Raw genomic sequence first — 16,080 nt, 5'->3', positions numbered from 1 at the left:
ACTGGTCGTGTCATGTGCCTTAATCCTTAATGTTCGTGTCAACTGCTGTCAATCGCTAAGAGACTCATAATTGAAGTAAAAGGACATGGCAACCAATAAATCATGGATTCTACTTTTAAATCACTGACCAGTGATAGACAAACTTTGTTTTGTTGCTGACAAATTACAGGAAATCCATGTTGCTACTTCATCATCATCATCATCATCATCATCATCATCATCATCATTTAAGACTGATTATGCAGCGTTCAGTCTGGAGCATAGCCCCCCTTATACAGTTCCTCCATGATCCCCTATTCAGTGCTAACATTGGTGCCTCTTCTGATGATAAACCTATTACTTCAAAATCATTCTTAACCGAATCCAGGTACCTTCTCCTCGGTCTGCCCTGACTCCTCCTACCCTCTACCGCTTAATCCATGAGTCTCTTGGGTAACCTTGCTTCTCCCATGCGTGTAACATGACCCCACCATCTAAGCCTGTTCGCCCTGACTGCTACATCTATAGAGTTCATTCCCAGTTTTTCTTTGATTTCCTCATTGTGGACACCCTCCTGCCATTGTTCCCATCTACTAGTACCTGCAATCATCCTAGCTACTTTCATATCCGTAACCTCAACCTTGTTGATAAGGTAACCTGAATCAACCCAGCTTTCGCTCCCATACAACAAAGTTGGTCGAAAGATTGAACGGTGCACAGATAACTTAGTCTTGGTACTGACTTCCTTCTTGCAGAAGAGAGTAGATCGTAGCTGAGCGCTCACTGCATTAGCTTTGCTACACCTCGCTTCCAGTTCTTTCACTATGTTGGCATCCTGTGAGAATATGCATCCTAAGTACTTGAAACCGTCCACCTGTTCTAACTTTGTTCCTCCTATTTGGCACTCAATCCGTTTATATTTCTTTCCCACTGACATTACTTTCGTTTTGGAGATGCTAATCTTCATACCATAGTCCATTTCTGATCTAGCTCTGAAATATTACTTTGCAAACTTTCAACCGAATCTGCCATCACAACTAAGTCATCCGCATATGCAAGACTGCTTATTTTGTGTTCACATATCTTAATCTCACCCAGCCAGTCTATTGTTTTCAACATATGATCCATAAATAATATGAACAACAGTGGAGACAGGTTGCAGCCTTGTCTTACCCCTGAAACTACTCTGAACCATGAATTCAATTTACCGTCAACTCTAACTGCTGCCTGACTATCCATGTAAAGACCTTTAATTGCTTGCAAAAGTTTGCCTCCTATTCCATAATCTTGTAGAACAGACAATAACTTCCTCCTAGGAACCCGGTCATATGCCTTTCCTAGATCTATAAAGCATAGATACAGTTCCCTGTTCCACTCATAACACTTCTCCATTATTTGCCGTAAGCTAAAGATCTGGTCCTGACAACCTCTAAGAGGCCTAAACCCACATTGATTTTCATCCAATTGGTCCTCAACTAATACTCGCACTTTCCTTTCAACAATACCTGAGAAGATTTTACCCACAACGCTGATTAAAGAGATACCTCTGTAGTTGTTACAATCTTTTCTGTTTCCATGTTTAAAGATTGGTGTGATTACCGCTTTTGTCCAGTCTGATGGAACCTGTCCCGACTCCCAGGCCATTTCAATTATCCTGTGTAGCCATTTAAGACCTGACATTCCACTGTATTTGATGAGTTCCGACTTAATTTCATCCACCCCAGCCGCTTTATTGCACTGCAATCTATTGACCATTTTTTCCACTTCCTCAAATGTGATCCTATTTCCATCACCATTCCTATCCCATTCTACCTCGAAATCTGAAACATCACTGATCGCACTTTCACCTACATTGAGCAACTCTTCAAAATATTCCCTCCATCTGCCCAAGGCATCCACAGGATTCACCAGCAGTTTTCCTGACCTGTCCAAAGTACTTGTCATTTTCTTCTTACCTCCCTTTTGAAGACTGCTAATTACACTCCAGAATGGTTTTCCAGCAGCTTGACCCATAGTCTCCAACCTGTTTCTGAAGTCTTCCCATGATTTCTTCTTGGATGCTGCAATTATCTGTTTGGCTTTGTTTCTTTCTTCAATATAACTTTCTCTGTCTACCTGGGTTCTGGTATGTAGCCATTTTTGATACACCTTCTTTTTCCTTTTACAGGCTGCCTTGACTGTATCATTCCACCAAGCTGTTTGCTTCATCCTACTTTTACACACTATTGTTCCAAGACATTCTTTAGCCACTTCTAGTTCTGTGTCCCTGTACCTTGTCCATTCCTTTTCCAATGACTGTAATTGACTACATTCAACTAACTGGTACCTTTCTGAGATCGCTGTTATGTACTTGTGCCTGATTTCCTTATCCTGAAGTTTCTCCACTCTTATCCTCCTACATATGGACCTGACCTCCTGCAATTTCGGCCTCACAATCCCAATTTCACTGCAGATTAAATAATGATCAGTGTCATCAAAGAATCCCCTGAATACACGTGTGTCCCTCACAGCCTTCCTGAATTCCTGATCTGTTATTATATAGTCAATGACAGATCTGGTTCCCCTGCCTTCCCAAGTACACCGGTGAATGTTCTTATGTTTAAAAAAGGAGTTTGTGATTACTAAGCCCATACTGGCACAGAAATCCAAGAGTTGTTTCCCGTTCCTGTTGGCCTCCATATCCTCTCCAAATTTACCCATAACCTTTTCATACCCTTCTGTTCGATTTCCAATCCTGGCGTTAAAATCACCCATGAGCAGAACACTGTCCTTGTCCTTTACTCTAACAACTACATCACTGAGTGCATCATAAAAACTATCCATCTTATCTTGATCTGTCCCTTCACAATGCGAATATACTGATACAATCCTAATTTTCTTGCTAGACACTGTCAAATCTATCCACATCAGTCGTTCGTTTACATACCTTATCGCAACTACACTGGGTTCCATTCATTTCCTGATGTAAAGCCCTACACCCCATTGTGCTATTCCTGCTTTGACTCCTGACAGGTAGACCTTGTATTCTCCCACTTCCTCTTCTTTCTCACCCCTTACCCGAATGTCACTAACAGCTAAAACGTCCAGCCCCATCTTACTTGCAGCCTCTGCCAGCTCTACCTTCTTCCCAGAATAGCCCCCATTGATATTAATAGCTCCCCATCTCATTACCATTTGTTTGCCAAGTCGTATCTTAGGAGTCCCTGGTTTGTCAGTTAGAGGTGGGACTCCGTCACCTCCAAAGGTCCAAGGCATTTTGCTCTGATTGTTGCCAGCATCATATTTAAAGTACCAGGGAAGCAGGTTGCTAGCCTTACTTGCCCCGAGTCCCATTGGGTTTTACCCCTAACGGCTGAGGGTCTAACCGGTGGATTCGGTAGTCTTTGCCGTATGAGCACAAAGGTGACCACGACTCAGAATATGTCCGAGATGCCCAGCCTTATTCCAAAGTAACTGGTATCCCGACTGTCGGGACCACTTACTTGGCTACTCATACGTTGCCCGTGGTTCATGAACTAGGACATGACTACAAGAACCCGCACCATGAACCATGAACCATGTTGTTACTCTGAAGACTAATTTCAAATGATCTTTTAAATGTGCCAGTTTGCTGCCCGATGTCTCCTATATACGCTGAGTAGCGATCTGTCCAATTCATTTGGTTAGTTTATATTTTATTTATTTACCGTATTTACTCGAATCTAAGCCGCACTTTTTTTCCGGTTTTTGTAATCCAAAAAACCGCCTGCGGCTTAGAATCGAGTGCAAAGCAAGCGGAAGTTCTGAAAAATGTTGATAGGTGCCGCCACAACTAACTTCTGCCGTCGAATATATGTAGCGCTACACAGGCATCCTTTGTAGGCACAAAGATAAATACTGGCACCAAAACCTCTGCGTCAGTAAATAAAATAAAAAAACAATTGCAAGACGAGCATTTTTCTCTGCCCGAGTTTCGACCACTGCATTTTCATACATTATCCAACGAAGTAAATACAAATTCTGTATTGTTCATCTTCGAATTTCAATGTACTACGAAGTCCGACTGGTAATACTGGGATTTTTGTCAATATGGCCAACTCTACGTTCTGAATTTTTTCCTACCTGTGAGAAGAGATGGTTGCTAATAGGAACCTGATGAAATGTGAATCACATGCAGTATTCTCTTTACCACAAGAATAATACGAATATAAACATTTTGCCATGTATTCTTTCGTGTTTGCTTGTATCTCATTTAAATCCTGTCTGCCAAATAAACTACGAAACTAGCGTGAGACAACAGCAAACGCGGAAGAATATACGTATCGTGTCATGTTTATATTCGTATTACTCTTATGCCTAATAGTGATACAGTCAGAAATGAAGCACGGCAACTGACTAGATTTTTAAATCTAAGATGGCTAATTTCTGTGCAGAATTTGATGTACTAAAGAAGCGGCCGCAAATATTTTCAAACGGAGAAAAATTTTCGCCAAACTTTTGTTCAGAACATGTTATATCATACGCAGTCTATTATTTGGTTCTTGTTGATCATTATCAAAGAAAGCAGCAGTGTAAGTAACAACAAATAGCAGTCTCTTGCCATTGTTTCGCTAATGTGACGATTCCTCTCTTTTTTTAATTGTAGGCGGCGGTAGCGCGCACAAAAGCAAGCCATGCCGCGAGCAGCGACAGGCCGTAAACACGCACTATCAGAATGCGACAAACAATGCATGACACAGTATAGTAATGCATTTTCAGCTTAGAGTGACTGACGTAAACACCTATAACATAGAAAACGGCACTTATCGGATCAAAGCAAAATAAGCAATCGATTCAAACCAGACGAAGCACGTGAAAAAGGAAGGGTATCCGTATAAATACGGGCGGAGTGCCTGACGCATAGCAATGGCTACCTGGTAAAGCTTAACTGCTAAGCTTTCGACTCGAACCAAACTACTGTAGCTGTATCATCATTCATTCGACCTAAATTGTGTCTCATATTACAATGGACCAACTTTGTTTCGATTTGGAGGTGCGGCCTAAAACATTTCTCTCCCCTTGAATTTCGAGTCTCAAATTTCAGGTACGGCTTAGATTTGGGAATTTTTTTTTTTCCCTTATTTCGAGTCTCATATTTCAGGTGCGGCTTAGATTCGAGTGTGGCTTAGATTCGAGTAAATACGGTATTTTGGCCATAAGAATCATATGTTGCACATTGTACAAAATATACAGGTAAAGACAGGTACATAAAAAATACAAAAATGTGGAAGAGAAATAGGGTTAGGTAATATAATAAAGCATGTAAAAACACATAAATGACATAAAAATACATGGTAAATATCATAAAAAGGATGGAACAGATGGAGTATGGGTGGAAAAGGTGAAAAACTGATGGAGTAGGGCCAATAGTGAAAGGCGAAAACCAACCATATTTGACTTGAAAGCATACTGAGAGCAAAGAGAAAAATAAATAAGAAGATGACATGGGATGCAGATTGGTGGGTGGATACATATGAAAAGGGGGGGGGGGGGGGGGCAGTAGATGCAAATGGATTACGTGAGGTTAGTATGTGTGCCCTGGAATAAGTGGAAAAATGGGAGGGGGTTGGGGAGTTGGTAGGTCTTGGTTCAACAAGTTTGTGTGGCACAGGGAGGTATGGAAACTAACATGTGCAAATAAATGGGATTGAGGCAGGAATAGTGATCAAATTGAAGGTCTAAGATTAATTACATCACTTAAGATTAATTACATCACTGAGGACAATATGGGACATGAAATGCTGCACCAACAATGGGCGCAGTCATGCAGCCGCGTGCTGTGCATGGATAGGACAGCTGACACAGTGTGCCTCTTAAGGCACAGCATGTGCAGTTTGGAAGGCAACAGGTAAAACAAGGCAAGAAGTTGGGAGCAGAGGTGCACTAGGAAGGAAACTGTGAAGATTCATCGGGCATCAGAATACCACTGTGGTTGGGATGGAATGGACAGTGGATAGGATATTCCTTGTTTTAAGGCACAACAAGAGGCAGTCATAACTCTTGTGGAGAATGTGACTGAATGGTACTGAGTCACAGGGCATTTGTGGCCAGATAATGGGAACGTGGGAGATGGTGGGTGACTGTAGAGATAAGACACAGGAGATCTGTTTTTGTACAAGGTAGGAAGGGTAATTTTGCTCTGTGGAGGCCTCATTAGAACTCCCAGTATATTTCGAGATACGCTGACCTCCACCTCAAAAGATGGCTATATCAATATCGCCATCCGTACCAAACCTACCTCCACTTTGACAGCTGCCATGAATTCCATAACGAGAAGTTTTTTACATACAGCATAGCCACCTATGATTATCTTATCTGTAGTGATGAGCAGTACCCCTCCAGATACACCAAGGGTAACAATGAGGCCTTCAGAGACTGAAATTACCTCCCAGCCTTGTACAGATGCCGACCTCCTAGGCCTTGCCTTTCCAGTCACCTACCACCTCCAACATTCCCACTGTTCAGCAGCATAGGAGCCCTCCTCTTTTGGCTCAGTTCAACACAGGACTAGAGCAACTGATTCACATTCTCCATCAGGGTTTTCACTATCTCTCATCATGCCCTGAAATGAGGAATATCCCATGCAATATCCTTTCCACCACTCCCACAGTGGTATTCTGCTGCCCACCAAACCTACACAATATCCTTGTCGGTCCCTATTCCACTCCTGCTCCCATCACCTTGCCTCGTATCCCCTTCCCTCATCGTTCATATCCCTGCAATAGACCTAGATGCAGGCTCAGTTCCATACATCCTTTCACCCCCTTCTGCTCCTGTCCAGTCATAGGCTTTACCTATCCCATCAAAGGCAGGGCTACCTGTGAAACCAATCATGTAACTACAAACTGAGCTGCAACCACACTGTGCTGTTTTCTGTGTGGGCTTGACAACCAATAAGCTGTCTGTCCGCTGTGGAAAAGAGACAGCTGGACCACCCAGTTGATGAATATGCTGCCCATACAACTTCTTCCACCTCAATGACTGCTTCAGAGCCTGCACCATCTGGCTCATTCCTAAGTACACCAGCTTTTCTGAACTGCACAGGTGGATAATCTCCTTGCAATATATCCTACATTCCTGTAACCCCCATGATCTCAACCTTCACTAGTCTCTGTCCTTCACTCTCTATCCCCTTCCTTGCTCCCACTCCAGCACTACACAGCTTTGTACTCTGCCGACACACCCACTAGTCTTTTCCCCTCATATCCTTTTCTTCTTGCCCATTCTACTTCCATCTCCCTCATTCCTGTCAAACTTCCCGACAGCATCTAGCAGCCATATCCTGTCACCACAGCCTCCCGCACACCCCCCCCCCCTCCCCACAAGCAGTACTACACCTTCCCCCATGCCTGCCCTGTCATCCCTCGCCTTCCCAAATTCAGCCTCCTCTTTACCACCACTATCAATGGATTGCCTCTCTGTTGAGGTGCGGTTGCCATGTACCACCTCAGCAGCCAGAGATGCTGGCCATGTGTGTTGTAACTGCGACTGGAACAGTTGTTGGGTTGACATGACGGAAAGCGCGGAGGGACCCACGGAGCGGCCCGTGAACAACAACACGAACGGGAGAGGATGGACACGACCAACAGAGGACCTTACGAACAACAACAAGATCAAGGAAACCTAACTAGACAACCACGTCCACTTGTACACGGAACAAGAAAGTAAATACGGCATCTAAGGCTACGTGATATGCCAAGAGACGCACGCAAAGATTAGATTGACTAGCTGAGTGAGAGGCAGTCACTTAGATACATGACTGGGAGTGCCGCTATTGGCCGCTGGGACCACGTGTTCCACAGTGGCGCCCTCATGTTAAACGTGGGCCAGGAGGCACATGCCATCACGGCTTACGGCGCGATGGTGCAGAGACCTCTAGGGGCCTTTGACAGCCATGCTGTCTGGTGCGGATTCAAATTCCGTGGCACGCGGTACCAGAATGTGTGTATGAGTTCTGATTATGTAAATATGTGACTGTTTTCTGTTTCCAAAGAAGGCCTTTTGGCTGATCTCTCCATTGACAAAAGATTCCATACTAGTCCTCCATTCAGATCTCCAGAAAGAGACTGACAATGGGGAATGACCATGAGAAAAAGATTGAATCTTCAATAATGAGGGTCAATGAAGTGAAATGGAAAGAAGACAAGGTTTTTGGTCAGATAAGTATAGGGTAATATCAACAGCAGCAGAAAAACCTACAATGGGAGGAGGATTCATTATGGACACAAAGGTGTGACAGAGAGCGAGTTACTGTGAGCAGTTCAGTGATAGTGTTGTTCTCATTAGAACTGATAGCAAACTAACACAAGCAACATTAATTCCAGTATACATTATGAGGTCACAAGCATAAGATGAAGTGACAGGGAAAGATATGAGGATACTGAAAGGGTAATTCAGTACAAAAGAGAGATGGAAATCTAATAGACATGGAGGACTGGAATACAGTTGCAGAAGAAACAGTAGAAGAAGGGGTTATGGGATGATATGGAATTGGTAGAAGGAATGAGATAGGACAAAAACTAATCAAGTTCTGCAATAAATTTCAGCAAGTAACAGTGAATATTCTGTTCAGGAATCTGAAGAGGAGGAACTATACCTGGGAAAGGGCCAGAGGTATAGGAAGATTCCACTTACTTACACTACATTACAGTCAATCAGAGATTCTGAAATCAGATATTGGATTGTAAGTCATACTCAGGAGCAGATATAGACTCAGGTTACAGTGTAATAATGGCTAAGAGTAGGCTAATAATGTTTAAGACACTAGTTAGGAAGAATCACTGCACAAGAGGTGGGATGCAGAAGTGCTAAGGAATCAGCAGACACACTTGAAGTTCTCTCAGACTATAGAATCTGTGTTAATGATTAACTCAGTAGGCAGTTCTGTTGAAGACACATGGACATCTCTCAAAAGGGTAATCACACAAGTGGGAGAGAAAAACATAGATACCAGGCAAGAAACTGAAGAAACCATGAGTTGACCAATGGAAGAAAGAAGTACAAAAATGTTCAGGGAAATTCCAGAATACAGAAATACAAGTCATTTAGAATTGAAATAAATAGGAAATTCACGGAAGCTAAGCCAAAATAACTGCATGAAATGCAAAGAAATGAAAAACAAATGATTGTAATAAGGACTGACTCAGTACACAAAAAAGTCAAAATAACCTTGAATGAAATTAAAAGCAAGAGTTGCAGCACTGAGAGTGCAATAAGAATTCCAAAGATAAACACAGAGGAGAGAGCAGATATGTGCAAAGAGTATACTGAAGTCCCCTATGAGGGGAAAGACTTGTCTGAAGATGTGATGAAAGAAGAATCAACAGTTAGCAGGAAAGACTTAGGGGATCCAGTATCAGAGTCAAAATATAAGAGAGCGTTGGGTGACTTAATATCAAATAAGGCAAAAGGGATAGATAACATTCCATTGAAGTTTCTAAAGTCATTGGTGGAAATGGCAACAAAATGACTGTTCATGTTGGCGTGGAGAATGTATGACACTCACAACGTACCATCTGACTTTTTCCAAACATTATCCATACTGTCCCAAAGACAGCAAGGGTAGATAAATGCAAGAACTAGTGCACACTCAGCTTAACAGCTTCACATTGCTGACAAGAATAAAATACAGAAGAATGGGAAAGAAAACTGAGGATGTGTTATATAAATCTGGCTTCAGGAATTCTGCTACCTAGGCAACAAAGTAATCATGGTGAAGCAAGCAAGGAGGACATAAAAAGTGGACTAGCACTTGCAATAAGAGACGTCTGCTGGTATCAAATATAGGCCTTAATTTGAGGAGGAACTTTTTGAGAATGTATGTCTGGAGCACAGGATCGTATGATAATGTGGTTCATGTCTGGAGAACATGCTGGCCACTCTAGTCGACGGATGTCATTATCCTGAAGGAAGTCATTCACAAGATGTGCACGATGGGGGTGTGAATTTTCATCCATGAAGACAAATGCCTCGCCAATATGCTGCCAATACGGTTGCACTATTGGTTGGAGGATGACATTCATGTATCGTACAGCCATTACGGCACCTTCCGTGACCACCAGCGGCACATGTCGGCCCCACATTATGCCCCCCAAAACAACAGGGAATGTCCACCTTGCTGCAATCGCTGGACAGTGTGCCTAAGGCATTCAGCCTGAGTGGGTTGCCTCCAAACACGTCTCCGACAATTGTCTGGGTAAAGGCATGTGCAACACTCATCGGCGAAGAGAATGTGATGCCAGATTGTTTTGCCTTTTCTATATGCTTTTTCAGTTTCTTCACATGTTTCACGAAGCCATTTCACTTTAGCTTCAATGCACTTCCCACTTGTTTTTTTAAATGATTTGTATTTCTGTATGTCACTGAACATTTTTGTACTTAGCTCTCTTGTCCATGATTTCTTTGCAGTTATCTGTCTTTTTCCTATGATTTTCTTTCCAACCTATGATTTTCTTTCCAACCTCAATTGAAATGCTTTCTGAGCTATTAATTTTCACAGCATTTATATTGCCAGAGAACTTCAAGTGTACCTCTTCATTCCTTTGCACTTCAGTACTCCAATTCTTTGGGTATTACATTAAAAACACATAGTATGTCTCCACAGGAAATATACTCCATAACCGAAAATGTGCCATGATTACCTTTCCATTGGCCAGAGATTCCATATGAGTCATTTACACAAATCTCCAGAACAGGACTACCAAGAAAATGTTATCAAACAAAAAAGAGTGAGTGAAAAACTAACAAAACTGTAACATTCAGTGAGGCTGAGCATGAAATGCCAGAGATATAAATATGTAATAGAACTAGAAAGCCTGAAAAGGCTGAAACTAGATGTAGAAGTAGCCAGTTAAGTGAAATGTAAAGCAGATAAAGATTTCTGGTCACACAAATGTAGCGTAGTATCAACAGGACAAGAAAATGGCATTCATTATTAATGTGCAAAGAGTGGGTTACATTGGGCAGTAAGTGGCAGCATTATTCTCATCACAATCAAAACTGAAGTGGTGATAACAGCAATAGTTCAATTATTCATGCTGACATTACAAGCAGATGAAGTCAAGACAGGCAGGATATGCAAGGAAATTGAATAAGTAGTTCAGAATTTAAATGGTGATGAAAAATTAATAATCATAGGTGATTGGAATGCTGTAGCAGAGGAATGAACAGAAGGCAGAGTTACAGTAGAAAATGCCTCAATAATCGGAGTGAAAGAGGAGAGTGAATCTTTATGCAATATATTTCAGCTAGTAATAGCAAATATAATGTTCAGAAGTCACAACAGGAAGTATACATAGGGTAGGCCAGAAGACATACCAGATGGATTACCTCTTGGTGAGACAGATATCCTGAAAGCAGATATTGGATTGTGAGGTACACCCAGAAAACTTTCGATGCAGATTATGGTTAGAACATAGTATTCATGAAGAATAGACTTAAGTTTAAGAGAATCATCAAGAAGAATCAGCAAACAGCAGCAGAAGGAAATACAAAAATGATCAAGAAACAAAAGAAACAAGGCAATATGAATCACTTGGAAATTAATTGTATAGGAACTGCAAGAAAAAAAAGTGCAGTTTCTGAAAGATAAATGTTTAAAATGTGAAAATAAAGGATAGATCCAACATACAGTAAAGTCAAAAGCTTTTAGAGAATTTAAAAACACAGACATCAACATTAAGAGTGCAAAAGGGATTCCACTAGGAAATACCAGAGACAGAGTGGATAGTGGGAAACAATACATTAAGGGTCTGTCCTAGGGAGGGAAAGGGGGGGGGGGCGACACATAGCATAAGATAATTTTATATGAGATGAAGTGGGAATCAATTTGAACTCAGGGAACAGGATGACAAAGTCAGAGTTCAACTAACAGCTACATCTACATCTACATCTACATTTGTTCTCTGCAAGCCACCTTAAAAGATGAAATGTAGCAAAAGGTACTTTGTGTACCACTGCTTGTTTCCCCTTTTTCCTGTTCAGTTGCAAACAGTGAGTGGGAAGAATGATTGCTGGGAAGCCTATGCATAGGCTCGAAACACACGGCTCTGTTCGTGAGGTATATGTAGGGGGAAACAACATGTTGGTTGACTTTTCTATGAATGTAGGCCTGCACTCTCTGAATACAGACAGTAAACGAGACCGTGATGCAGGCTGCCTCTCTTGACGTGACTGCCAGTGGTGTTGGCTGGGGTCTCTGTGACGTTTTCGTGATTCCTAAATTAACTACCGAAACATGCTGCTCGTCTTCTCTCTTCTTTCTGTTGAGCCATTTGAGTCACTTTTTTATCCCTTAGTCACTTATTTCGATACATGTCATTTTGTCATTCGCGTGACAATTTATAGGAGGAAGTACAATGCGGTACTCATCGGTGAAACAGTCTTGGAAAAAAAGCCTTTTCTTTGCTGTCCTCTGTTTCAGTGTCATTATGCTCGCAGGGTGTCTGGACACGTGACTTTGATCCATTTACTGATTTAACATAACACTGTAAAGTTGATAGATAGAATTTTACTTTTGAATTCGTTGAACACTTCACACATGACGCTCCTCATGCTAATACTGACATCGTTTCGTTTTTGTTTGTCTGTAAGCCTATAGCTATGTTTGCTTTGATTGCAGCTTTCTAATATGTTTGCCAATCCACAGCGGCTCTTTTCCATCCCTCACAACTTTGCTCGGCACATAATTGTCTGAAGCGTATTGTACAATGCTCCTGAACTCTGTTCATTGATGTTTGACATTGTCAGTTCTGGAAATGAAAGTTTTAATGTTGATCTGTCAGTTAATTCTAATTTTTTTTTTCTTTTCGCTCTTGCTTAACTGAAAGATCTTCCTTTTTTTTTGTATTTCTATCTACATCTGTAATCAGTGATGTTGTAATGACCTTACGAATGCTGACTACCTGTTCTATGCTGAGTCGAAAAGCTCGGATCTGTTTATCATCTGCAGGTTTAAGATGTTACCTTCACGAGTTCAGTTTCTCTGATTAACTGCTCGATGACTGGGAGTTGTGTGATGTCCTTAGGTTAGTTAGGTTTAAGTAGTTCTAAGTTCTAGGGGACTGATGACCATAGATGTTAAGTCCCATAGTGCTCAGAGCCATTTGAACCATTTGATTAACTGCTCAAGGTAGTTTTCGGATAAGCCACACAGAACGATTTCATGCAATTCTCTGTCCCCACTAAGCGCTCTAATCACTTGAGTCTTTCAGTCTATAGCTGGTGCTTTGAAATCTCCACCTAAAACTATGACATGACCATGAAATCAACGTGAAATATACTCCAAGTTTCCTCTCAAATGTTCCTCAACAATTGCTGCTGAGGAAGGGTGTCTACAAAAGCATCCGTCGATCACATTTGATCCACCTTTAATACTTCACACAAATATATCACATTCTGAATATTATGTATATTTCATGGCCATAAACATGCCTCCACCACCAGCGTTCAACCTATATTTGGGATACACATTCCAGTCAGAGTTTAGAATTTCATTGCTATTAATATTTGGTTCCAACCAGCTTTCTGTCCTCAGAACAATCTGAGATTAGTTGTGGGACTTTTCAGTAAATGGTCCTATAATTACCTAATAGATAACCTTGATAGAATTAGAATGTATCTTATTGGGCCTCTATAGCGATTCCTGTACCCTCAAAAACCCACGTGTGCACGCCACACATACACTTCTACTCTAGTAGGCGTTTACTGCATGTAGCAGACACCTGACCTGATACAGGTGATCACACATTTCTGTACCCTGTAGCGGCAGTTGAGAAATTCATTTCCAAGATCATCACAGAATCAGCAAAATCTCCAGTTTGAGCCTTCACCTCAAACCAAAGGACCTCAATCAATTCTGGGGACAGTGATACGAAACGATACCTCAGCTCCCACCCCGAGAACGAGGCTAGTTGTCTTCACCAAATAAGACAGCCGCCTGTAGGAATCAAGGACGGCATCTGAAGCCAGGATGAAGGTATCATCATTCATGCTAACATGACCCACACATTGTAGACTGGTGCAAAGGCCCCCTCCAGATCTCAGATGAGACCCCCGGGCAATCAAACAGAACGGACAGTAGCCACGTTTCCCGAACCACCCATTATTTTCCTGAGCAGCTCCATCACCCAATTAGTATTAGAGCACCCTATGATAAGCAATCCCACCCTCTGCACTTGTCCAGACCTGTCAGGAAGATTGGCCATAGTCCCAACAGACAAGGTATCCCATGTTGGCTCAGATGTACAAACCTTTGGAAGGTTTGCAATTTAACAAGGCTGATTAAAATTCGGGGGAGAAGATCTCAACAACAAGATTCATCAATGAAGTCCTATTCACCAGATTTGGCAGTTTTGTAGTTCCATCTACTTCCACATTTGGAGAATTTCAGTACAATACATGGAATTTAAGCAGATGGGTACATAGTACGGCTTCCAGAATCATAATTTAGTGATGGGAGCACCTACTCGCAGATTTTAATTTCATTCCAATAAGTTTTGGAAATGGTCAGGGTTGTGTGGAATTGAATTACACTTCACTAAAACGTCTTGCAAAATATTGCACGTCTAAATACATAAACTCAATGTAAAAGACCCTAAAAGTAGTAGTCATTCACACAAGCATATGTAAATGCACATAGGATACCTACCAGGTCCTGGAATGTGCCTAATGGGATCCTTGAGCACTATCTTGAGGCGGTGTGCAGCCGGCTGGCTGGCATGGAACATGGCAGCCCACAGGAAGTTCCAGTCAGTGCGCGTGCGGTGGTTCATCACCAGAAGACCGTGCTCCGTTGCACGAACCGCATCACCCGTCACCACGATCCGTACTCCCAGCACACATTCCATCAGAGCCTGTACCAGAAAGAAATGGTTTATCCCCACAGCACGTGTAGCACACACTACAAAAAATCTGAGACAATTCACACGTGACGGTTCAATGGCAGCAGACCATGCCCTGCAGTGTGTGACTTGTCACTGAGATCTGCACTTGCAGGACACTCACCACCAGTGTCTGCCTCAACAGCAAGCTGGTAGAAAAGCAGACTTAGAGGCAGAACTGTGCTATCACTCACAGGCTAGGGATTCGCTACTGATGCTCTCAATCCTGTATTATGATGGGTCTGACTGGCTGGAGGTGAGAGATGACTCGCTGCAGTCAGCAAGCCCAGCTACCTACTCACAGTACAGCTCTTTCCAAACAATGTATTCGTGAAAGCTCAACAGACGGATTTAACATAGTATGACACTCACACATCATGCATTGATGGACTGCACCATATATGCTGACAAGAGGACTGTCCATAATTTTGCTGGGGCCTTACCCTCTATTTCATGAGGCAACTCACAATTCCTTAGCTCATGTCTGAATTTTCTTTTGGTTACTGAAATCTTATGAATCAAAATGTAATTCTGTCCAAGTCTACCCAACAGTATGCGTTGCCTTGCAAAGTGGGAGTGAAGAGAGGGAGTCATTTCGGATGGCTTCTAGCAACCACTGGGCGTTGTCAATTGGTTCTCAGTGGTTTCTTATGTTCACCTAGTGCAGAATACTCCCCCTTCTATGACTCAGAAACACAGCACATCACATCAGACATGTCAAATAAAACTGCACACAAAAAATGTTTCACAAAATCACAGGTTGGTGGCATACATATCTTTCTTCCCATAACATAATGATTTTATGGCATTTGGAAGAGCACCCAACAAAAGAATTAAAAGAGAACGATTGGTAAATCATGGAATATTGGTTATATTTCATTAGCTGAGCCTGGGAGAAACGCTCCTCCAACATGCAGGCCCTAACCAATGCATGATACTCATACGAACAATATTCAGGCTTTTGAAGTTTTTGTATATTTACTGTAATTTTTACTGTCTTGCAATTCATCATATTTCCATTGGTTTTATAGTTAAATGGAAAAATTTTTGTTGCATGCATTGCTATTTTATTTAAGTGTGTGTGGGTGCCAGAGTCCATGTTGTCTTGCACCACATACCGTACAGCAACCCAATCCCACAATAGGTTTCTCAGATGATAATGGTACTTAGTCAAATGTCATTCTGGCTATCGACAAAAAGTGTT

The 16,080-nt window shown here is 41.9% G+C and overlaps 1 protein-coding gene across 1 annotated transcript in view; it reads right to left on the bottom strand.

Annotated features, from left to right (window-relative positions):
* Nucleotides 1–16,080, bottom strand: part of LOC126101501 (lysocardiolipin acyltransferase 1-like) — a 130,159-nt gene that overhangs the window by 62,646 nt on the left and 51,433 nt on the right. The window contains exon 2 of the mRNA XM_049912146.1: nucleotides 14,645–14,849. Coding sequence (XP_049768103.1) covers nucleotides 14,645–14,849 — 205 coding nt within the window. The remainder of the gene's footprint in view (nucleotides 1–14,644; nucleotides 14,850–16,080) is intronic.

This window comes from Schistocerca cancellata, chromosome 9 (genome assembly GCF_023864275.1).
Source record: "Schistocerca cancellata isolate TAMUIC-IGC-003103 chromosome 9, iqSchCanc2.1, whole genome shotgun sequence".
Lineage (NCBI taxonomy): Eukaryota > Metazoa > Arthropoda > Insecta > Orthoptera > Acrididae > Schistocerca > Schistocerca cancellata.
Note: the sequence above shows the minus strand (reverse complement) of the source record. Positions and strands in the feature narration are given on the sequence as shown.